General features: G+C 51.0%; 1 protein-coding gene across 1 annotated transcript; it reads left to right on the top strand.

The window, feature by feature from the left end:
• The first annotated feature begins 1,539 nt into the window (after positions 1 to 1,539).
• On the top strand, positions 1,540 to 21,460 carry LOC149854029 (nuclear envelope pore membrane protein POM 121-like). Its single transcript, XM_090025750.1, has 13 exons — positions 1,540 to 1,892; positions 3,815 to 4,030; positions 4,687 to 4,845; positions 7,833 to 7,913; positions 8,366 to 8,537; positions 9,762 to 9,853; positions 10,753 to 10,823; positions 11,770 to 11,894; positions 12,293 to 12,395; positions 12,799 to 12,972; positions 13,398 to 15,122; positions 15,902 to 16,030; positions 16,544 to 21,460. The coding sequence occupies exons 1-13, from the start codon at positions 1,561 to 1,563 to the stop codon at positions 16,627 to 16,629; spliced, it is 3,465 nt and encodes a 1,154-aa protein (XP_089881876.1). The 5' UTR covers positions 1,540 to 1,560; the 3' UTR covers positions 16,630 to 21,460.
• The last annotated feature ends 1,459 nt before the right edge of the window (positions 21,461 to 22,919 follow it).

The following is a 22,919-nucleotide window of genomic DNA, read 5'->3' as shown; positions in this document are numbered from 1 at the left end:
TGCTCTGACCTTTGTTTACAAACAAATACAACCTTTTATGCCGGCGGCTGAGTGTGTGTCTGTGATTTTTGTGGGCCTCCAAAGAAACGAACCGCTTTTGTGCAACAATAGTGCAGTTCTTGAGGATTTTTGCTTTAGGTGTGCTATAAAAAGGTTGGTATACTGTGGGGCCATTTGGTGGCCATAGCTATGCCTGTGGTCTGGAGGAAGTGTTGGTTCTTGAAACTGAAGTTGTTGTGTGTGAGGATGAAGTATATGAGTTCAGTGATATCCTGAGGTTCATGCTCCGAGTTGTAATCTCGTTCTTGTAGATATGAGCGGCAGGCCTGTAGATATATGAGACCAGCGGAGACTCCCTATGCTTGAAGAAGAGTGACGGCACCCAAAAGCTTGACTGGAACTCTTTTCCAACTACTGTTGGTCTAATAAATATATCACATCTACTCAAAGAACCTTGCCTGCCTATGTCCTTAGACCAACACAACCAAAAATTTGGTCAAGATCAGACACTAGAATGAACACCCCAGTGAAACTTCCAGCCTGCCTTGGGCAGCAAACTCTTCAGTCACTCTGTAAACTCTGCAGCAGCTCCATTTATGTTTTAAAATGGGGGGCGGGGGGTGTAATTAAATAAGAGAAGAGATCACAGGGCCAGAGCCACATGCCACAGGTATACCACTACTCAGTTCAGACTATTCAATGCCGCCTTCACAGTTTCAAATTCTCCTATGAGGACACAAACACATGGGAAGCTGGGGTGGAGGGGCAGGGGACAGTTGCAGTAGCTGGTAAGGTGGGAGAGGCCCTTGGGAACTGGCTAGAGGCATCAGGAAAAAATTGTCAGCAGTGAAACAGTTCATATCCCCCTGTTAAGTTACAGAGGCGGCCGTTTCAGGCAGCCTGCACATTCCAGGGGCCACTGCTGCACTGTTGCACCCGGTCAACCCTGGAGGGCTGTCAGTGCCATCAGGGCTACAGGTAGGTCTCGATGTCCACATCATTTCCCGTGCCCCCCCGGGGAGGGGCAGTCCCAAGCAGGCCCTGCCCCTCTCGTCTCAAATGCCAGAGCGAGGCTGCTAAGTGGCGCCCCAGTAGCCCGCAGTGCCGGCGCTTGAGACTGGCTGGGGGGGATGCCCCGAGAGGCATCAGCAGCACAGACGTGGGCTTGGCCCCGTGGCAGCGGCTGCCTGGGAAGCGCCACAAGCCAGGAGCACGAGCAGGGCGCAGGCTCCTCCGGCGGGACGGCTTCACGGCGCCCTGCAGCGCCTGCAGACCGAGCGAGGCTGCGATGCCATCAGCCCCGGTAGCCAGAGCCCACTCGCCGGCCGCTTACACCTGCCTTCCGCCAGCTCTTGCGGGCTCCGCGCTAGCGCCGGGGCGGGCACGGAAAGGGCCGGGCAGGCCGCGGACCACGCTCCGCGCCCGCGCCCCGCTCGGCCCCGCCCCTTCAGCCGGGGAGCGCCGCTCACGTCACCGCCTCCCGCTCTGCCCCGCCCCCTGCTCGGGGCCGCGCGGTGCATGCCGGGACGGCCGAGCGCTGGGCGGGCGCGCGGGGCCGCCATGTCGCGGGGCGGGCCGTGGCCGTGGCCGTGGCCGTGGCGGCGGCGGGGCTGGGGCGGGCTGCGGGGCGCGGCGGCGGGGTTGGCGCTGGCGCTGGCGCTGGTGCTGCTGGGCCTGGCCTGCCTGGTGCTGCGGGGCCCGGGCCCGAGCGCGGCGCTGCTGGGCGCGGCGGGGGCCTGGTGCGCGCTGCGGCCCGCGGGGGGGCGCCGGCCGGGGCCGCGGACAGCCAAGGCCGCTGCCAACGGGGGCCTGCCCATGGGCTCCCGCCTGGGCCAGCCCGAGGCGCGGGCGGGGGCCGCGCTGCCGAGCCCGACGTGCCGGCCCTCCTTCGGGTAAGCAGCTGGCGGCGCCTGGGGCCGCGGCTCCGGGGGCCGAGCGCCCCCGCGTGTGTCCGGTGCCGGCCGCGGCCGGGACCGGCAGGGAGGGCGGGAGCGAGCCGCGCCGGGCCCTTGCGGCGGCCGAGGCGGCGTCCTGGTGGCGGGCACGGCTAGGCTGTTGCCCCGGCTCCGGCCCGGCGGGCAGTTGGACTTACGGGGTTTTGATGAGGGGCCGCTGCCAGGCCAGCAGCTCCCCGCGGCAGCCACTCCCCAGAAGCGGGGCCGGGCTGGGCCAGGCCGGTACGAGGGGCCGGAGGCGGGCTGCTACTATGCCATGCCATGCCGGCCCAGTGCAAAGCCCTGACCCGCTCCCTGTGCTGGTGGGGGCGCTGCCTGGGCACTAGGTCCTGGGATCTGGCGGGGGGTGAGGGGAGCGGGCATGTGCTCCCATGATGTTCCACATCAGCCTGAGCCCTGCCCAGCCCCTGGCAGCCCATGCAGCTTGGGGTGCAGCAGGCAGGGAGGAAGCTTCAGCTGGGCAGCTGTTGCCTCAGCAGGCAGGGCTCTGACTCCAGCTCCCAGCTTCCATCTATCCACTTAGCTGCCCCGCCATATTTTCTGCTCTAGCCACAGCTCAGGGCACTTCAGAGCTGTTTGGAGAATTGCTCATCCTACCTTGCTGTCCAACTGTTTATTCATTATCTTTAAACTAACCCAGGTTTCCAGGCTGGAGGGGGACTCTTTTTTGGCAAAGCAGCACGTCAGTGGGTTTCCTGGGTGCTATTCCTTCTCTCTGCCCCGTAATTCAAAGGGGGGAAAGTTGTGATAACTTGATGGATTTTAGCGCATCAGAATTTGAGTACTTAGCAGTGTGTCTTGGGAAAATCAGCCACTTTTAGTGGAAAAACTGACTTTCCAAGTCCCCATACAGCAGCAGAAGAGTCTTCAGACATTCGTGCTGCCGTTTCTGGAGGGAGTTAGGCTCCAGGCATTTCTGACAGCAAGTTAAGAAAAAGACTGGCAGCTGGATTTTAGACATTTAGACAAAGTGGTGTATTAGGAGAGATGTAAGGGGGGAGGGGACAATTACAGCTCTGTGGTGAAAGACGTAAATCTGTGAATCCTCAGGACAGAGGGTTGGGATGGCCTTGGTGTTTACATGTAACATGGGCTAACGCTTGAGAACAGGGTATGGGTTACATGAACTGAGGTCATTTGGTCTTGAGATTGTTAAAGCATTAAGCAGAACAGGTATTAGCAAAAATTGTCAGTTCTTCTGTTCCTTCTTCTCTCTTGTTCTGGATGTGGTTTTATAGCCATGTACTCCAGTGAGCTCTCTCTAGTCAGAAGAGTTTGCTACAGTACAGAGATGAGGTCCTTGCTGTCTAGGCCTTGCCTGCACTGACCAAAGGGTCTTGGTTTGTGTCTTTCTGACAAGAATGCTGTTTTTACAGAGGTCCTGTTGGCTAGTGCAGGCACAACGTCTGGTCTTACGACTACCTTGCATCTATAAATTCTTCTTGAGATACAAACTGGAACCCTTGTTCTTGCTATATACAGAGAACTAGCCCAACCACATCCCAAAAGAAGCAGCTAGCAAAAGATTGCATTTTACTTGGGTCTCTTACAAATCTTTGGCACTGAGAGGGATATGAATATTTGTTGTTTATAATAACCAGATCAGAAATTGGTATGTTGAATCTCTTTTTAGCTCTTCAGTATCTGCTGCTGCTTGTGCTAAAACTGTCTGCTCTTTCAGAGGGCATAGAACTTGGGCAGCATGAGAGTAAATACACTAGCTCATTGCTGTTTTGTAGCTTTAATCTCTCAGGGATGGACAGACTGGGCCATGAGCTTAGGGGATCTTTGTGACTGAGCAACTAGCATCCCTCTGCCTCTCCTGGGTCCCTTATTCCCTGTGGCGTATTTGTCTGCAGGAATCACTTGACCCCACCAACCCGATTTGTGCAGACTCTTCGTCGGCGGTATCCAATCCAGCAGGCCCAGTATGCCTCACTGGGGGCGCTGCCCACAGTATGCTGGGATGGCTTTCAGAAGAAAAGCGTGCTTTCTGCTCGCAACTCTAGCATGGTGCAGAGCCCAGTAACAGTGAAGATTGCTCCGCCAGACAGCAACCTGTCCCATTCTCCCATGTGAGTATGACACCATCGTGGGCCTTTCAGTACCCCTCTCCCTTTTGAATGTGCAAAGTATGCATAAAGCTAGCCCTCAGTAAATGCACTGCTATCTGATGCAGTTAGTATCACTGTGAGTGCTGTTATGAGTGCTGCTTATTGTTGTCAAGAACTAAAGCTTTGCTCTCCTCCCATCCTGTCTGTGCTGTCAGCGAGTAGTGTATCTTCTGCTTTAGTGACCCTGCTCTGAGATACTCTGAGGGTTGCATGCAGCATTGTACCATGAATGCATCACTTCACCCTTGTAAAAGCTGTATAAAAACTCTTGCTAGGAGCAGAGCTGAGGAAAGTGCCTAGAAAATGGGTTACCAATTCTTATTGCACAGTAGCCCTTCACTTTGATTGCTTAAAGCACCTCTCCCAGGGAGTTTGTAGCTCATAGCTCTGTTGTGACCTCCTAATCCACATGTTGAGCAGTGTTTTGTTGCTATGGGGAGGATTGTTATGTCACAAGCTAGTCCAGAAACTGAACTCCTCCTCTAAAGGAAAGGAAAGTCTCAGCAGTGCTGGGGCAGCTTAGCATTCGAGGCAGTGGGTAGCTCTCCTCATGGAACTCTACTAATGAGAAGCAGATGTGTTTCCACTCTCCCATAACTCACTATTCTACATTACAGCTTGGAGCAGTTGATTTCACCAGTGGCCTTATCATCCAATAGCACCCTGGATCCATGTGCAAAAGAGACTGTGCTCAGTGCCCTTAAGGAAAACAGGAAGAGGGCTGTGGAGGAGGAAGATGACCAAACTTTCCCCATTGAACAGGAAAACAAAAGGAGGTAATGAGCTAGCAAGTGGGGATGCATGGGGGTAGTAAGTGTTTCTTCCAGTCAGGCATGGAGGCCTCATAAATGCAATAGATCACCAGGGCAGTATACCAGCTGTGTGAAATGAAAGAAGTGTTAACAATGTAGCTGCAATGGTCCAGAAATTATGCAAAAATCAAGGATTTTTGGAGTGATACCTTTTATTGGACCAACTATATGGATGGGATGATGTTAGACAAGCTTTGAATGCAAAGCATTCTTCTTCATATCTGAATGAGAGAAGAACCAGCCTCTCCATATAGGCAGCAGAAGGTGGGGGCTACCAGAGCTCAGCCCCACCAGATGTAGGGCAGCAGGTAGGACCACAGTGCAGCCACAGGCTCGCTTTGGCAGCCAGGGGTGGGAAATGCAGACACTCAGATACACAGCCAGGATTGCAGCCCTGGCGTGTGGCTTCCCAGCATGGCAGGTAAGTTTTTCAGTCTGCTTTCTTTGTGAAGGGGAAGGGCCTTGAGGGGGCAAATCGAGACCCTCACAGTGCGGGAGGGAGTGGGGCAGGGGTGAATGGGGCCCCGGCTGGGCTGGGTCATGGGATAATCAGAGCCTGGTGGTGCATCTGGGGATAGAGGAGGGCCTCCCGTCAGTGCATGCACCACAGGGGAGCCAAGGCGTGTGTCGTTCCGCACCCCCCCTGCCCCTCAGTCTGTATGCAATCTGCCACTGTGGGCTGGGCTCTGCTCTGCCTCTGCACCTCACTGCTGCTGCTTCAAGAGTGGCATGATGCCATGTGTGTCCCATTGCTGGGCAGCCTACCACTGGGCTGCTTCCTGCCCAGTGCTAGGACACACATGGCATCATGCTGCTCTCGGGGCAGTGACAGCTGCAGCAGGGAGCAAAGCGCAGTGCACAGTGGCAGCTGCCTCCACTGTAGATGGAGGGGCACGTGCCCCCTGGGCCTTCGCTGAGTTGCGCACAGCAGCGGGAGTCTCCCACACCCCTGGACAAACCACCTGGGCTCTGATTTTCCCACCAACCAGCCCAGCCAGGCCAGGATCCCACTCACCCTTACCCTTGCCTCTGCCCCACTCCCTCCCTCAGCACTGGGGCCTTGATCTGGTCCTCCACCCATGGCCCTTTTTCCTCCCCTCGCCCCTTCCCACAGACTTACCTGCCGGGAGGGTGAGGGGGTGGCTCCCGCCAAATAATTTTTTCTCCCTCCAACTATGCCTCTCCAGAAGAGTAAGTAATCCCAACAGAACAGTGCTTTGAAGTAGTCAGGGAAAAGAGAACTGGCATCTGGGCTTCAGCCCTAGCATCCCCTTCTTTTGCTGGAAGTCTTGAGATGCGGAGTTAGAGTAACTGAATCCTAAAAATCACTTCTGCTATCAAAGCAGACCCAGGCTTTGCAGATTTCTTCAGGGTTTACTTCCATGGCATCTCTGTTATAAACCAGTCAGTTCTCCAGTCTGCCTCAGTCTTTAGAAAGAAGTAGGATACATCTTCAGGTTCTGGCATAAAACCAAACAAGGACAATTTAAAAGTCCTTCTGAAGCCTCCTTCCTACATCTTAAGAACCAAAGTGTGGGTGTCCGCTAAAGAATGGGAACTGGGAGGTCTTTCTCCTCCCCACTAGCCAAGGTTATTAAGAACACCAGATACTGGTTTGCAGATATGTGGTCTAACATAACTGGGCCCATACAAGATGGACACGGAGATGGAGTTTGTGTCTGTCTTTGTGAAGAGGGCACTGGACTGGAATGATGGAGAATAGATTCCAGAATAGAGCTTTTCATCCTGGACCACTCTGAGTGTAGAGCAGGATCTTGAACTGGATCTCCCATATCCTGTACCCTTGCTGCTAGGGTATGGTCTCCGTCTGATGAGAGAATGCTTCACGGTCTTCTTGACAAACGCTGCTGAAACAGACCTCTCCAAAACATTTTGGCTTTGGCCAAAGAGCATAATTTGTTTGTCTTGACTGGCTTTACTCAGCAGCTGAACTGATTGTATTGGGTGTGAAAGGGGAGCTGAAAGAGGATAGACATCCAAATCGTCATTAGTCAGCTGAGATGGAACAGGAATATGGTGGAGCAGGGTGAAGTAGGCTACATCTTGAGGCAAAATGTCATCGTGGACAGTTGGGTTCTGGAACAAGATGCCAAGGGAGGAAATGGTACTTGATCCCTGGAGAGATTCTAAACTAGGGTGGGTAAAATACGGCCCCGGGGCCGGATCCAGCCTGTCAGGGCATTCTATCCAGCTCCTAAACAATTTAGAAAATTAATATTTATTTGCTCCTAGCTGCCTGTCAAAGATGACAGGAACCAGGGACAGTAGGACCCAAAGGAAGCTGGTGGCAGGACCCAGCAGCAAGACCTGCCCAGCTCTGCCCCCCAGCCAAAAACCCCTGCCTAGCAGAGACTTCTGGTCCGGGAGCATGGGGCTTTTCCTGCTTCCCTGTATTGGAGAGGGAAATGTGGCCCTCAGCAGCTTGCCAAAACTTGGTAAGCGGCCCTCTGCCTGAAATAGTCGCCCGTCCCTGTGCTAGACTGAGGCTTTGACCACACAAGAATGCTAATGCTGGTTTCAGAGTGTGGATACATATGCCGACAAATTATGAGGTTATGTTGCCAAAGCTATGATTTGTGTTAGTATAGTAAAACCATATATTTCCTGACCACAAATGAAACAATCTGTTGGTACTGCTGCATCTTCATGAAGGGGTAATTTTGGCCCAGCTCTGCCCATGCCAGATCACACACACCTTCACACCATGACTGGTAGATCTATGACAGCATTTTGGAACGTAAGCCTGACCTAAACCTTGACACCTGTCCAGCAGGGGTGGTTTGTGGAATTAAGTCAGTTTGTTGCAGTGCAGGAGGCAGTGTGAGACCTTTCTGGGAATGGTTCCTGCAACCACCTTGATCAAAGCAGTGCCTGATTCCTGTGGGTAGGTCTTTCTGGACTTTGAGGAGATCCCTGTCTTTCTCTTGCAGGCGACATGACAGCAGTGGGAGTGGACAGTCAGCGTTTGAGCCTCTGGTGGCAAATGGAGCCCCAGCCTCTCTTGTACCCAAGTAAGTGACTTCTCAGATTGTAAGGGACCTAGCTTCAGCTAAGAGGCAAGGCAGCAAGGAGGCTCTGTAGAGCTAGCCAATTGAGTTTAGGCCTAAAGAGTAAGTTTGGGGAAAAGGTGTTAAGTTTTTCCTTGCTGAGGTGCAAAGTCCTTGTCACAGGAAGGGCCACTTCTGCTTCTTGATTGTTACAAGCATCAAGGAGTTTAGGGTCCCGAGGAAGGCAGAGCCATCTAAGATGTATTCATCATCTGCTGGCTGCTTGCTTCATTACTGGGAGCTCCAGTAATCCCATTGCTGGAAAATCCTTATTGAAGTCTTGGTAATTTGTACTAGTGGCAGAAACCAGATTTGCAGGCAGAGATTTTCAGTGAGCATGCAGCAAAGGGTTTGGGTTTTGGAAGCTCTGTACAAGGGTGAGGAAAACATTCAAACTTATCTCTCTCCCTCTCCAGGCCAGGCTCTCTGAAGAGGGGCCTTACCTCCCAGTGTCTAGATGAGTGCCTAAACAAGAGATCACGTAGCAGTTCCATCAGCTCCATGAACAACATGTACACAGGTGGGATTCCCAGCTCCATTCGCAATGCCATCGCCAGCTCCTACAGCTCTACCCGGGGCCTCTCGCAGGTAGGACACAACATACCTGCAATTGACAGTGGTGGCTGGCGTGGGGAGTGTCACAGACCTGTGGGACTGCCCAAGGTCATGAACCTGATGAAGCATTACCAAACGCTGAGCTGTAAACCCCACAAAGAGTCTTTGTAGCTGAGTGCAGCACAAATACATTTGGTAAAGCTCTCCCATTTAGTCATGGAACAGGCTAGTTGTAGCCATTGCTGACACCTGCCTACCTGCTGGCTGTGCTTCTTTGTACTCTTTGTGGGTGGCAGTCGAATACCCTGGCATGGAGCCCTCCTCAAATAGAATCTTCTCACCAAAAAGAATGCTGTGCTCCTCATACTTGGCTGAGGGTACTACAGCTAAGTGAGACTCAAATCTGATGTTCTGGGTTAAAAATATGAAATTAAACACATCCTTCTGTATGGTAACTTCCCTTCTGGCTGCACTTAGCAGACATCAAAATTCACAGAATTTTGTGGAATCCGCAGAATTGCAAATCGGTAGGTTCCTAGCAATTGGTCTCCAGAAAACTACTGCTTAATGACTCCTATTGGTCAGGACTGTCAAACTGGACCCTGGACCCTAAGGTTTGTTGACCAAACTTTGCTCGACAAAAGACCAACTTTTCCTCTTGCTGGGATACTTGCTTGTGTCCCAAGTTCAAGAGGATCTCGTTGAAGGTTCTAAGGCCCTGAACCTGATACACCTTTTAAAATAAATTTTTTCAGTATGGATTTTCCCTAGATGCTAAAGATTTTTCTATGCTAGGGGACAAATTCTGAAGTCCCTGAGGTAGGCTCAGTGAACTGCCAAACATCTATCAGGAACATAACCTGTTCATGCCAGAGCAATTGTACATGTGTTGGTGGCTTTACTGTCAGTGAGCTAACAGGACCCGTGTCAGGGCCTGTCACATGAACATTGGAGGGAGGGGGTAATGTTTGAACACAGGACTACTGCTGCAGGCAGGACTGTGGAGGGTAACAGTGGTCTTCTGTGTGCTTGAACATGAAGACCCATAAACTTCAGCTGGGCCAGCATTTGCACAGGCTCTGGGGCTCCACTAGGGCAAGTGTTGCTGCATGTTACTTTATATTGTGGTGAGACTGCTCCCACCTGGTTCTCCTCTTAGAAGTTACAAACTGTGACAAGCAAGGACTGAGGCAAAAGCCTCCAGCTGGCCGAGATCACTGTTACTGTATTGCTAAAGGTAAGGTCTCTGTGTTTCAGGTGTGGAAGAGAAGTGGCCTGAGTACTTCCCCTCTTTCCAGTCCAGCATCTTCCCGCTCTCAGACACCAGAGAGGCCTCTTAAGAAAGCAAGGTGAGCTTGACTGCCTTTCTGTTCTGTCCCTCGTTGCTTGTTTCCTTTTTTTTTGTTGGTATGGAGGGGGATGTCTTTCTGATAATCTGAGTGGAGACTGCAGTCTCCTTAAATAAGAGATGGGGTAAGGAGTGTCTTCTTGGGATGATCCATTCCTTAGGACTCCAAATCCTTTCCATGCTAACTCCAATCCCTTAGTATCTTGCTAAACTGGTTCTTCCTTGTTTTTCCTCTAGTATCTCTCCATGAGGCTGCATTATGTCTGCCCATTTCTCTAGTGTCCTAAATTGTTTGGCTGCTGGTCAGGTGGTACATCCTGCAGTTCTCTAGTGTTTCCATGGCCTGGATTGCTTGACCTCAGCAGTTGGGGAAGAGTAAAAGACGTGTCACCATTTGGTTAATTAACACATCTCTGCTTCCAAGGACATCCGTTTACTCATCAAGGGATGCAGAGGTGCCTCAGCACTTCTGATCTGCTTTGGTGTTCAGCTCTTTATGCCCTGCCTGGGAGATCTGTCCCCTCTCAGTCAGGAGTGCATAGGACGCTGGTCATAAAACAAATGTTGGTGTGACTTGATTTTCCAGAGGGCTTCACACCTAATGTGGATGTCTCAGAACAGCTTACAGACCACTGGAGTCTGAGACTGACATTGCTTCTACAGAATGCAGAGATTCTGTGAAGCAGGAGCACTCTCTTCTGCATCCAGGCATCTTCAAGGTGTTAGGACTGGGCTGTGCTCAGGGCAGTGCTAGTGGGTGGCAGTTTTGCTTGTGGCCTCCAAGATCCACATTTGTGGTTTGTGGGGCCAGAGCAGTGCAAGTAAATCTGTACTGTCAGCCTTTGCTCCTGGAAAGAGGAAACAGGTTTGGCCCTTACAGGTTTTCCCCTGTCTCTGCAGAGAAGAAGAGCCACATCGATCTAGTACTTCCACCCCAGTGAAATCTGACATGGAACTGCAGACAGAGAGAGGTAAGTAGGACCATAAGTTATGCTGCAGCGAGTGGAGGATAACTTCACTAACAGAAAGCCACTGGTAATGACTGCTCAGCTACATTTTGTAAGCTGTTCCATTCAGAAGAGTGAAAGGAGGCAAAAGTTGGTGTCCCTATGAGACAGGGCGGCGAACGTACCCAGGTATCAGCCACCTAGTGCGTAGCCTTTACTGCTAGTCTGTGATCCTGCCAGATATGCAAGCTTAAGTGGAGTTGGGCTAGGTCAGTATCCACATGAGAACAGAGAAGCAACTCCATGCTGCTTGAGGCATCTATGTAGCTGGAGGTGCTGCCTGTTAGAGTATCTATGTCTAGATCCATTTTTAAAAAAAGGCTCTGTTGTACATGTCAAAGCAACAAACTAGTATCATGTCTAGCGTCCTGACACAATTTCAGGATGCCTCCCTGGTTATTGCTGCACATCACAGTATTCTTCATATCTTCTTTTAGACAGCATAAAAAGCTCCCATGCTTCACCCCAGAGGTGACTACATTTTGGTGTTAGACGAAATAAACTCTTGTCTGGTTTGTATATTGGTTAAGTGCTTTAGGGGGTGGTGTGGGGCCACGTAAAGTGACCACCATGCTGCTGACCCACGTTGCTAAATGGCCTTATGGCTAATGGCAGCAGCATGTTTGGGAGCAGTCTGCTTAGCAGTCCCTGGGAGTCTTCACACAAGCTGCCTCCTCAGTTTGCAGGTATGGCCAACCATTCATCCAGGAAACCCTGGAGCCCTGTGCTCATCTTGTACCACAGCCTGTGGCTCTGTGCTCCCAGGCAGGGTTATCTGGAGGAGAATTTCCCTTCCCTCTGGAAGGAGGGAGACTAACGTGTTGGTAAGCAAGTTCCTGTGGCAGGATGTGTAAATTGTATTCCTCTTCTATGTGGAGCCCCTAGTTTTCATTTGTTCCCCCTCCTCTAGCTGTGGAGACCCCTGTGCAAAAGAAGCAAAGTTCCTTGAGCTTACCCTCCCTGTCAGAGAGCAGTGGGAAGCGCAAGCGGAAGATCCAGCTGCTGTCCTCCCGCCGAGGAGACCAGCTTGCCTTGGTACGTTGCCTCCTTGCAGCCCTTGCTGACTTTCTCTGTGGGATATGATGGTTACCTTTTCTACAAAGGCAGGGAGAGACTCAGCTGGTTGTTCCTGGGATGGAAGCTCCTGCCTTGTGGGAAGTGAAGCTAGTTCCAGCACTTGGCATGTAGTAAAATGTGTTTGACTTGTGGTGATTTACAGGGAAAGGTCTGCTATGCTCTCAGACGCATGTTGAAAACAACCCCAAATTCATGTGCATGTAATAGGCAAAATGGACAGGGGCTAGGCCTCTGGTATTGTGCTATGGCAGAACCATCTTTGCAGCTGTTGCCACTGTGTGGCATTGCTGGGAGCCTGGCAAGGCTCTGTCTGCCTTCTGGAGGAGGGAACTCAAGTGACACTCTTCCATTGGCAGCCTCCTCCCCCTCAGCTGAGCTTTCCTGTCACAGTCGAGGACTTGGATGCAGAAAAGAAGGCAGTGCTCAAGTGTTTCAACAAAGTCTTGGAGGATAAGACTGGTAAGGACCCCTCTGCTGCCATTCCTTCCTATAGGAGCTAGCTGGCTAGAAGGGTAGTTGGAGTGAGTCTGGGGGGTGGGGAGTAGTAAGAAACTGGAGAGAGTCTCTGACCTATCTGTAAGACCAGCATAGACCAGTGAGGTTGTGTAGTCTGAACATCTGCATAGCACAGGCCAGAGTCTCTTCATGCGTGATATAGCTTCCTCTTCTTGGAGGCCAGTGAACAGGTGTTCTATTTTCTGCTGCTCTGGGTGGTGTGGTCAAGGCCCTGAAGACAGCTTAATGACTTATGCCATCCTTATAGTGTTGTTAGCTGCATCAGACTGTGGTGCCTTGAGTAACTGCTGTCTGCACCTTCCTTAGCAAGGGATTTCAGCATTTTGCTCTCACTCCCCCACAATAGATTCCCCTGCAACCAGTTCTGCGGAGACCATCCCTGCATCCAAACCCCTGTCATTCACACTGATGTCTACTGGGCCTACATCTGTATTGACAGCTCCTCTGGTTGCTAGCACTGGCTCCTTACTGGAAAGTCTGAAGAAAATGCAGAACAGCCAGAGTATTCCTGTGCTTTCAGGTTTGTGATTGGGCAGGGTGGGAGCAGTCCTGAGGCTCTGGCTTGGGGCACTTAGACTTGGTGATCAGGGTTTTGTTGGGGGGGAGCTCCTCATGCAGGCATCAGTATGAGGTTGGGATTTGCAGCATCACTTGTTCCTGGTGCAGCTTAAACTCAGCTGACTCCAGGAAATCCCACCTGGAATGTGATGGAAATAGTTGCTGTCAAACAGCTGGGTTTTCAGTGGGTTTCCCCATAAAGCCTACACTGTACAGATTTCCTGGCCAGCCTTCATGGGCTGTAACATTCAATTTGGTCTATGTTTGTGCCAGGTAGGGCTCATGCTGGCGTAGTTTTATTACCCCACCCAGGCTTCTAGTTAGTTTCCTTAGTAGCACTAGTTATATCTGGTTATAAAAAGTCTCTAAACGATCTCTCTCCCTCAGATTCGACAGGAGTTGCAGCGACTTCTCAGCCAGTTCCAGCAGCCCCTCTGTTGTCAGCCTCCAATGTACCACTGAATTCAAGCTCATTGTCTGTTACAGCATCTGACTCGAAGCTTGTGCCCATGTTAAACTTACCTGTTCCATTAGCCCCTCCCTGCTCCCTTGTCCAGCCTGGCAGCAGTGAAAGCAGCCTGGGGGTTCCCACTTCACTGGAGCTAGGCCCAACCCCTAGCAAACCTCCCTCCTCCCCTAAACCAAGCATCCTTTTTGGGATGCTGAGCATTCCTCCTGCCAGCCAGCCTGCAGCAGCAACAGCTACATCTTCCACCCCAATCACCACTGCCCCTGTGTTCAAGCCAATCTTTGGCACCTTGCCAAAAAGCGAGAACATGGTGCCTTCTGCAGCTGGCACTTCCACAACAGTCACGGTGTCTTCCAGTGCTACATCTCTTTCAGCAACCTCCCCTGCCAGCACCACAATGTTCAAGCCTGTTTTTGGGAGCTTGACAACATCTGGACCCTCAGCAACAGCTTCTCCCTTTGCGTTTAAGCAGGCCTCTCAGCTGGCATCCACTGCTGATGTGACCACAGCTTCCACCACAACCCCCCCTGTGTTTGCCAGCTTCCCCAATAGCATCTTCACAACTGCAGCAACGACCAGCACTGTACTGAGTACCATCACTGAATGCACTACGAAGCCCATGTTCAGTTTTGGGCTTAACCTGCCGAGCTCCACCAGTGTGTCAGCCAGCCCAGCTGTCAGCACAGCCACCTCCACCAGTGCATCTCAGCCCTTCCTCTTTGGAGCCCCTTCAAGCTCAGTTCCCAGCACAGAAGCAGGCTTTGCATCCACAGGCCCTGTTTTTGGGTTTGGACAGCCTGCTGTCACCACAGCTACTACCACCACTAATGTTCCAGTGGGCTCCACCTTTGGCCAGGCACCCTTGAATGTAGCACAGGCCACCCCTTCCACCATTACCACCACCACCACCACCGGCTTCAGTATTTTTGGCAGCACTGCTCTGACTTCTTCAACCCCAGCAACAGCAGGCCAGTCAACACTGTCTTTTGGCTCTTCCCTCACTCCGTTTTGTTCCTTTGGCACTGGTGCCAAACCACCTCCTGCATACTCGGGGGCAGCTAGTCAGCCGGCATTTGGCACTGGTACCCCAGACAGCCAGCAGTCTGCCAACAAGCCTACCACTGGCCCAGCAAGCTTTAGTGCCCCTTTCAGCTTTGGAGCCTCCACAACCCAGTCTACTGCTCAGCCAGCATTTGGCAGCAACACTCAGCCAGCCTTTGGTGCCAACAGCCAGGCTTCCTTCGGCACAAGCAGCAGCCAGCCAGCGTTTGGAGGCACCACATCCATCTTCTCCTTTGGAACAGTCACCACAACCACCACATCAAGTTTTGGTTCCAACACCCAGACTACAAACAGTGGGGCCAGGGGCATGGTGTTTGGCAGTGCTACTTCATCTCCATTCACTTTTGGGGCATCCACCCAGCAAAGCACAGGACCCAGTGCCTTTGGCATTGGAACACCTTCCTTAGGTGGAAGTACTCCTGCTGTAGCATTTAATTTTGGGGCTGGGCAGAGTGGATCGGCAGGTGCCATAACACTCTTTGGCTCCCCCCTGACGCAGAACACGCTGGGTGCCCAGAACCAGAGCACGTCATTTGCCTTCTCTGCAGCTGGCACACCTGATAACAAGCCTGTGTTTGGAGGTAAGGTGTCTACCCACCTGTTGGGCACAAGCAAATTCTGTTTGGCTTGTTTCAGAATAAGACTGGCTGGGGATGAGGGGAGGTCTAAGTGAATGTAGGCAGTGGCCATGCCATGCTTCTCGTCTCTTACTCCTGGCTTCTCTAAGCATACGGTACAGCTATTAACTGTGCCCATCCCCCAGCTGTTCATTAGGACGAGGCAGCTACTAGAAGGCTTCACTTTAGAGGGGTCAAGTTTTTTTGTTACTGGAAACCCCACTTCCTACTGACTTAATTTTGCATGAAGGCAAAGATTTGTGTCTGCTAAGCTTAGTTCTTTGAGGCAGGTACAGCCTGCCTGCATTTTGGGGGTAGTGGGAAGTAGGTCTGTGTTCAGCTAATCCCACTGGATTAAACATAGGCCGTTCAATAGTATTTCTGACCCCTTAGTGAAGTAAGCTCCTACTACCCTGGGCAGTCCACTGATCCTCCTGGAAGAAGAGGCTGAGAGGCAGTGAGAGAGAGGTGCCAGGGGCCTGTCCTGTGGCAGATGCTTCTGTGTTTTGAGTGGGGAGATCTCAGGGGTGTGTATACATTCCCTCTGCTGTCCAGCAGGAGGGAAGCAATGATGTGTCTAAACTGGTCCTGCAGGAGCCTCTTCTCTGTCCTGAGCTATGGCCTTCCTTTGGAATAGATACTTCCTCAGACAGTAGACTCCTCTCCCACAGTGACCTTGGCCTCTGGGCCATCTCTCATCCTACACCTTTCATCCAGACTTACAGCAAGGTGGTGTTTTTCAGGAACTGCTGCACCCAGTTTTGGGCAGAGTACCCCTGTCCCAGGAGCAGCAGGAGGTGGGAGCAACAGCCTTTCCTTTGGAACCCCCAGCACTCCTGCCTCAGGTTTTGGAAGTGTGGGGCCATCGTTTGGTAAGATTTCCTTTGGGGTGCTTTTCATCTAAGGGGACTGATGCAACACTGTTCTGTAAGGCTAGGATGTGGACATAAACCTGCTGTTAAAGCAGAGTCCACTCTCAGTTGCCCTTCTGGATGGAGAGGGGAGAAGATGGGGGAGGGGAGGGTTGGTTTGGCTGCTGGCTTTGGGGTGCTTGGAAGTGCATCTGTAACAGCCACTCGTGTGCAAAGTCAAGTAATTGACTGCCTTTGAAGAAGGTCATAACACTGCCCTGGCTGCTTCCTGAGGCCAGGAAAGGCTGTCACTTCTCTGCTGCAGATATTTGCTTCTCTGCATGGGGTAAATTAGGGCTGGGGAGAGGAGCATGAGCAGGGAAAGTGGTATCTAGGTATCCAGACCCCTGGGAAGCAAACCCTATGCAATAAGTTAACACTGTAAGGAGCCTTTTGTTTGTTCTGGAGTGTCTCTTCTCAGACCAGCAGGGCACAGGCATGGGATGTACTCACAGCATCTTTTTGTCTCCTTAGCACCATCATTCTCCATTGGGTCAGGATCCAAGACTGGGGCCCGTCAGCGTCTGCAGGCACGAAGGCAGCACACCCGCAAAAAGTAGCCTCGTCAATTTTCTGGCCATGAATTTCTGGCCTTGCTGTGATAAGCCCCAGCCCAGCTGCTTGAGCCAAGACTCAATGTAGAGCGACCAGCTACACAAGCAGCTGAGCCCCTGCAGTTCAGCTGCTCATGTCTGTGAAATCCATTGGAGCCAGTTCTGGGTGGCAGCAACTCTTCTACATGAGATGGGGCAAACCAAACCCTTCTTACTTGAACACTTCCACAGCCGAGACTGGATAAACCTCTGTACATATCTACAGTTTCCTCCCTAACTTTTTTTTCTCCGTGTTTCATAATGTTTAAAATTCTCCCATTGCTTCCTGTAGCTGCTCCTGTGCCCTTCTTTCCCTGACTACACTGACAGGCTGGTCTCCATGGGCTGAGCATGCAGAGCAGGGGCTTGTGGAGATGCTCTGGATGCTGGCCCCAGGGTCACATTCCCAGCCTGTGTCTGACAGCAACTGACACCCTGCTGCTTCAGCTGCCATCTCCCTGTGTTCCTACCTCCCTACCCTGCTAAGTGGCATGTTCTCCCGCCCTCTGGGCAGGCCAGAGGTAGCAGTTTTGTCCTGAACTGCTGTTCCTGGGTTGGGGAAGAATCTTCACTGGTCAAGAAGCCTTTCTCTGTGGTGTAATCTAATGACCCAGTAAAGACCCCTCCTCCTGAAGGACTGCTCTGATTTGGCCTAGCAGGTGCCTACTCGACAAAACTCTGCCTGGCTTACCCTTTCCAGTGAGTGGTACTGGCCCCTGCAGGGTTTTAAATATGTTGGTGCTCTAAACAGAACATGCCATCTAGCTCCTGTAGCTCCCAAGCATCAGCTAAGGCCTTCTGTAATACCATGCTCCTGGCTCAGTCTCTGTTGAGAGAGAGCAGCATGGGTGGGCCATGTCCTTGGCTGGAGCTGTGCTGCAGGAACTAACACCACCTCTGCACCAGAGGGAGAACAGGAGTCTGGTACCCTTCGGTACATGATAAGTGTCCTGAGTTTGTGCTCTGCCCTGTGGGATGGGTGCTGCCACTTACGATTTCAGCCATCTGTGATGCTTTGGGTTAGTTTCTACAGATCTTGTCTGTGTAAAGCCCTGTATGTTCTGCTCTCTGTTTACGCTCACTGAATCGAGTTTGGAGGAAGAATTGAACCGTATGCGTGGCGGCATGTTGGTAATGCCGGACTTGCTGTTTTAAAGTTTTTTGGGGGCGGGGGATGCACCCTGGCTAATTGGTTGTCGACAGTAGCATCTTTGTGTGGCTACTAGTGGTGAGTGAATTCTGTATTTTAACTGTTGTGACTGAAAGAATGGCAGCTGTGGGGTGGGTATCACATTGTGGCAGCCTCTTCATAGCCTGTGCTCCAGGCTGGGTCTGTTCTCAATCTGCCCCATAAGCCAGGCTCACGACCCAGCCTAGGTCCTGTGGTGTACTGATAGGAGCCATCTCCCAGGTGCAAGAGACCTCTTGGCTCCAGCTAAAGACACTAAAGAAAACTAATCAAGAACTGACAGACCTGGTGTCCTCTGCACTGTCTGGGAATTGTCTTTGAACTTGCCCACACCAGTTCATGTCCTAGAGACATCCATGCTAGTTTCCAGCCTGCAGGCCCTGGAGCCATCCTTGTGCCTGGGAGGTCCTGCTGGAAGAGATTGCCAGGATGTTGATGCCCATTGTGATGGAGAGCTTGGACACAGCCTCTAGGAGCATTGCTCCCCTTTTCTATGAAGGTAGCTGCTGCACCTGGGGCGGAGGGTCCAATGCCCTGGCTGTCCCCCCCTCCCCCCCTTTCCAAGAGTGACTGGCTGCCAAGTCTTTTTACTCTTTCAGCTGTGTGAGTGTGTGCGTCTGCTGAACTCTAAATTAAAAACTATTTAAACATTTTTTAACAAAATAAATTTATTTTTATATTTAAGCTAAATTGCCTTTGAATTCCTTCAAGCTTGGTTCATTGAGATGGTCAAAGTTCAAAGCTGTTGACTAGAATTTAGCTGTGTAGTCCTTGTCTGGCAAGGATGCTGTGTGCAGGCTGAGATCCTGCCCCTGCCTGACAGCAGTCAGGGCTATCTGGCACCCAGCCATACAGCTGTAGTCCAGGAGGTGGAGGTAGTGGTGGAAGTGGAGGTTTGAAAGGCTGGCCTGCTAGAGGTCAAGGGTGAATTCTGTTCCTGCCAACAAGGAGCTTTCTCAGCCTCTCCCTGCATCCTCCTTGCTCAGGCAAGTGTTACATGAATTATTGCTTATTTTATAATGTGATGTATGTGGATGTGACTAAACTTTTTTTTAATTTTCCCTTGAGAATGAGGCTCTGGAGCTCTTGTATGTTAGACAGTGTTGGTTGTTGTGGGGTTTTTGTTGTTGGGGTTTTTTTCTTTGTTTTGTTGTTTTGGCTTCCTGCCGGGAAGAATGTACCTCTCCTGGCAGAGACGGGACTGGGTGCTGAATATTTCTGTGCTCTTGCAGCTGGCTAGTGGCTCCCCTTCAAACAGGGGCAGAGGGAAAGGAGTCAGCCTTCCTGTCCCTTGGAGAGCTCATGGCTTCCTGTCACTGGGATCATTTTTAGCCTTCTTTCAGGCGACCATAGTTGTCATTATGAGGTGTGTGGTGATGCCCTCCCTGGGTTGGGAGTTATTCCTCAGTCATGGGAATGGCACCAGCCCATCTTTCTGTGGAGTCTAGTTTCAATCCAACTCAAATACATGAGTGTTCCTGAAGTTTGGGAAATTGGGCTGAGGGCCTTCCTGTACACTTAAGACCAATATCTGAAATTCTGTCCCCAAAATGCAGAGCTCCCATTCTTTGTTGCTTGTGTTTCAGTCTACTCTCAGTTGGACAGTAGCTGTACTTGCTGGAGCACAGTCTGGGAACCTGGTCTGCCATGCAGATGGCACTGGAGCAAGGTTCCTCCATGCTAGAATGGAAAGTTGCTGCCCTCCTGTGGTCTTGATGGGAGCACAGCACTTCTTATACCTCTGGAAAAGAAACCCATCCCCAACCTATAACTGAACAGAGATTGCTTATACTTGTTCAGCTAGTGTCTCACTGTAGCCCTAAGCCTTGCTTGGACTCTTCTGCAGCATTTGCAGAGGCTGTGAATAATCTTCAGGCTTTCTGAACAGCTTGCTGGCTTATGTTTGAACTGCTTGACTTGTCAGGAAAATACTCATTTTTCTTGTCAAAGCCAGTGAAGAAAGACTGAGATCATGGGCTAGTGCAGGTGTATTGCAGTCGGCTACTGTGGCTACTCACCTTGGAGACTCTGCTCCCAGACTGCCTGCTCCATGGTGGTGGGCCTCCAAGGCTGGCCTTTCTTTTAAACAAATTACCTTGTTCAGACATTCCCTGTCCACAGAGGACTACTGCCTTCCTGTTTCTACCCAGGCTTCCCACTTGTACCCCGGTGACTCCTGGCATTGCTAGACTAGAAGTGACATGCTGAGCACAGGACCCATGTGAGATGTTTGTACAAAGTGATTCAGGAGTTGAAGCCATGTATTAGGAATTTTTACATCACAGCAGCCTGTACCATTAGATGTGCTGGATGCAGGGATCTTGCACAGACCTTTTGCTTTTCAGGTGTAGCTAGGCACCCAAAGGGGTTTTGTCCAAAGACCTCTTGGATGCTTGCAGACATTAAAAAAAAAAAAAAAAGTGCTTTGCTTTAAACTTAGCGCATTTCTGCACCAAGTCCTGCACACACCTAGAAGAGGCAGTGCGTTAGTTCAAGCCAGCTTGTCTGACACCTGTAAAGACTGGGCACTTTAGGGAGGCTTTTTTGGCACTTTTATCGAGTAGCTGATTGAATTAGCTTTAGCTAAAAGTGCCAAAAAGCCCTGCTGAAGCACCTAATTCTTACTTCAACCTGGTTCTGCAGCATATGTAACATACTGCTTCTTCTGGTAAAGCTGGTTTTGGGGTTTTTTTAATGTCTGCAAGGAGTGCTTGATTTTTAACCTGCTGTCTGTCTCAGGGCCCTGGATACCATCACATGCTAGCCTGGAAAAGCTCCACTGTAACTCTGTTGTGGCAGGAGAGAGGTCATGGGCTGGGCAGGGCTGGAGCTTGAGCTTGAGCTTGTGGTCACCCTAATGAAAAGCCTCTGCATGTAGGTCTTTCTCTGAACCTGACTCTACCAGTGGTGCTCAACCTGACCTGCAGGGTCATGTCATCCGGTCCATGGGCAGCCCTTAATATAGGGCTGGGCCAATGTCTGCAGGATCTGGCCTGCAGACTGCCCCTTCTCATCTGGCCCAAAGCTTAAAGCACCACTGCTTTCATGAGTCTTTGTACTCTGTGACAGAACCAAGGTAGGAATTGGCTTCAAGTAGTGCCACTCTGGTTGGAAGAATTCAAAGATATAATCCCAGAGACAGGCCCTACCTTGGGCTGAATGCTTGGCTTCTGGTGCAGAAGTGGGCCTGGGAGCTTCCAGTTGCAAAGCAGTAGTTGGAGCTGCTGCTTTGCATGGAGGCTGATCTTGTGTTTCTGTGTGTGGCCCTCCTTTTCTTTCTGAAGCCCCTAAATCCTCTGTGGTTGAGTTTCCACATCAATGCCACCCTTCTCTGACCTGATTAGCAAATACCAAAGCTGCCCAGTGCCCAGCTCTTTCAGGAGCTGCTCAGCGTATTGGACAGAAACCTTCTGCAGTCAAACTTCCCCTTCTGCTGCTTGTGAGGACTGTGCCATATGTGAAGGGTGAAAGTGCCGGGAGGTTGGGTTTTTAATGAAAAATAAACATGCAAATCATTTCTGGTGTGGCTGCTGAGGAGCTCTAGTTTGAATGTGTATTTTTCCTTGCTGCTTATGTCACTGGATTAAAATAAAAACAACTGCTCATGTCTGCCTGTTACATCTCAAAAAGCTTTGTGTCCTCAACAGAGCTAGAGCCCTCCTACAACTATCCATGCACACAAGGTGAAATGGGCAGACCTAGCACTGGGAGCCACCATGTAAGTGCTCTTGCCTTTTGCCGATACAGCTTGCTTCCAGCAAAGAGTGACTTTTTCTCAAGCTGTTGCTACTCCCATCATAGAAGTGGAGCTGGAAGGGACCTCCAGAGAATCCAACCCTCTGCCTGAGGAAGGTTATCCCTCTCCAAATTATCCTACTACCCTCAATCCTGACACAGCACAAGACATAACACCCTAACCTACCACAGGTAAAGCAGGGGGACTATGGCAGCCAGTCCTGCTTCTATAAAATGCTGTTAATGTAAAAAGATCCCAGGTTGAGGGCCATACTCCCTGCTACAGAGGAAGGCAAAAAAAACGTAGTCCATACCAATTTGGCCATGGAGTAAAATTCCTTCCAGACCCCAAATATGGCGATTTGATCTCATCTTAAGTGAAGGGACAAGACCCTCTAGCCAGGAACCTCCAGCTTCAGTCCCAGCAGATGCATTGGCACACCCCAGTCAAAATCCCCAGCCTTGCCAACACCCAGTGCCTCTGAGGAAATCTTAAAAACATCTTGACACGTAGCAGCCAGTAAAGCCCAGAAGCATGGCAAATACCCATAAAATGGGTGGGCAATTATTTTGGGTGGAGGGCCACTTACCAAGTTTTGACAAGCCATCAAGGGCCATATGACAGGCAGCCAGGGGCAGATAAATATTAAGATTTCAAATTTTGTAGGGGCCCTGCGGGCTGGATAGAATGGCCTGGTAGGCATGTGGCCCGCAGGCCGCATCTTGCCCCCCCTGCCGTAGAAGAACATGGGCATAACTATGCTTAGATCGTCCCTGACTGGTGACTGCCCAACCCCTCCTTGAACACCTGCAGTGAGATTAAGTCTTCAACTTCCTAAAACAGTCTTTTCCATTGCCTCATTATTCTAACCATGAAGAAGTTTGTCCAGATATCTAATCTAAACTTACTTTGCTGCAACTTCAAGCCATTGGTCTTGTGTCTTCTCTGCAACAAGAGAGAAAAGGTGTTTTCCTTCTTCCCTAAGGCAGCCCTTCAGGAGTTTGAAGACTGCTATCATGTCCCCTCTAAGAGGCCTTTTTGTGCAAGCTAAACATGCCTAGTGCTTTCAGCCTTTCATATGACTTGCTTTCCAAGCCCTTTATCATTTTTGTTGCTCGCCTCTGGGCCCTCAAACTTTTCCATGTCCTTTTAAAAATGTGGAGCCCAGAACTGCACACAACATTCTAGATGAGGCCTAACCTGTGCTGAGTAGAGGCACTATTGCCTTCTGTGTCTTATATGTAATGCTTCTATTGATGCATCCCAAAACCTCATTTTGTCTTTTGAGTGGCTATGTCGCTGCAGATTCATTTCAAGTCAGTAGCCCTAGCA

The sequence above is a fragment of the Crocodylus siamensis genome, chromosome 13, assembly GCF_052110815.1.
Source record: "Crocodylus siamensis isolate JL-2025a chromosome 13, ASM5211081v1, whole genome shotgun sequence".
In the NCBI taxonomy this organism is placed as follows: domain Eukaryota; kingdom Metazoa; phylum Chordata; order Crocodylia; family Crocodylidae; genus Crocodylus; species Crocodylus siamensis.
This window is presented reverse-complemented; position numbering and strand designations above follow the sequence as displayed.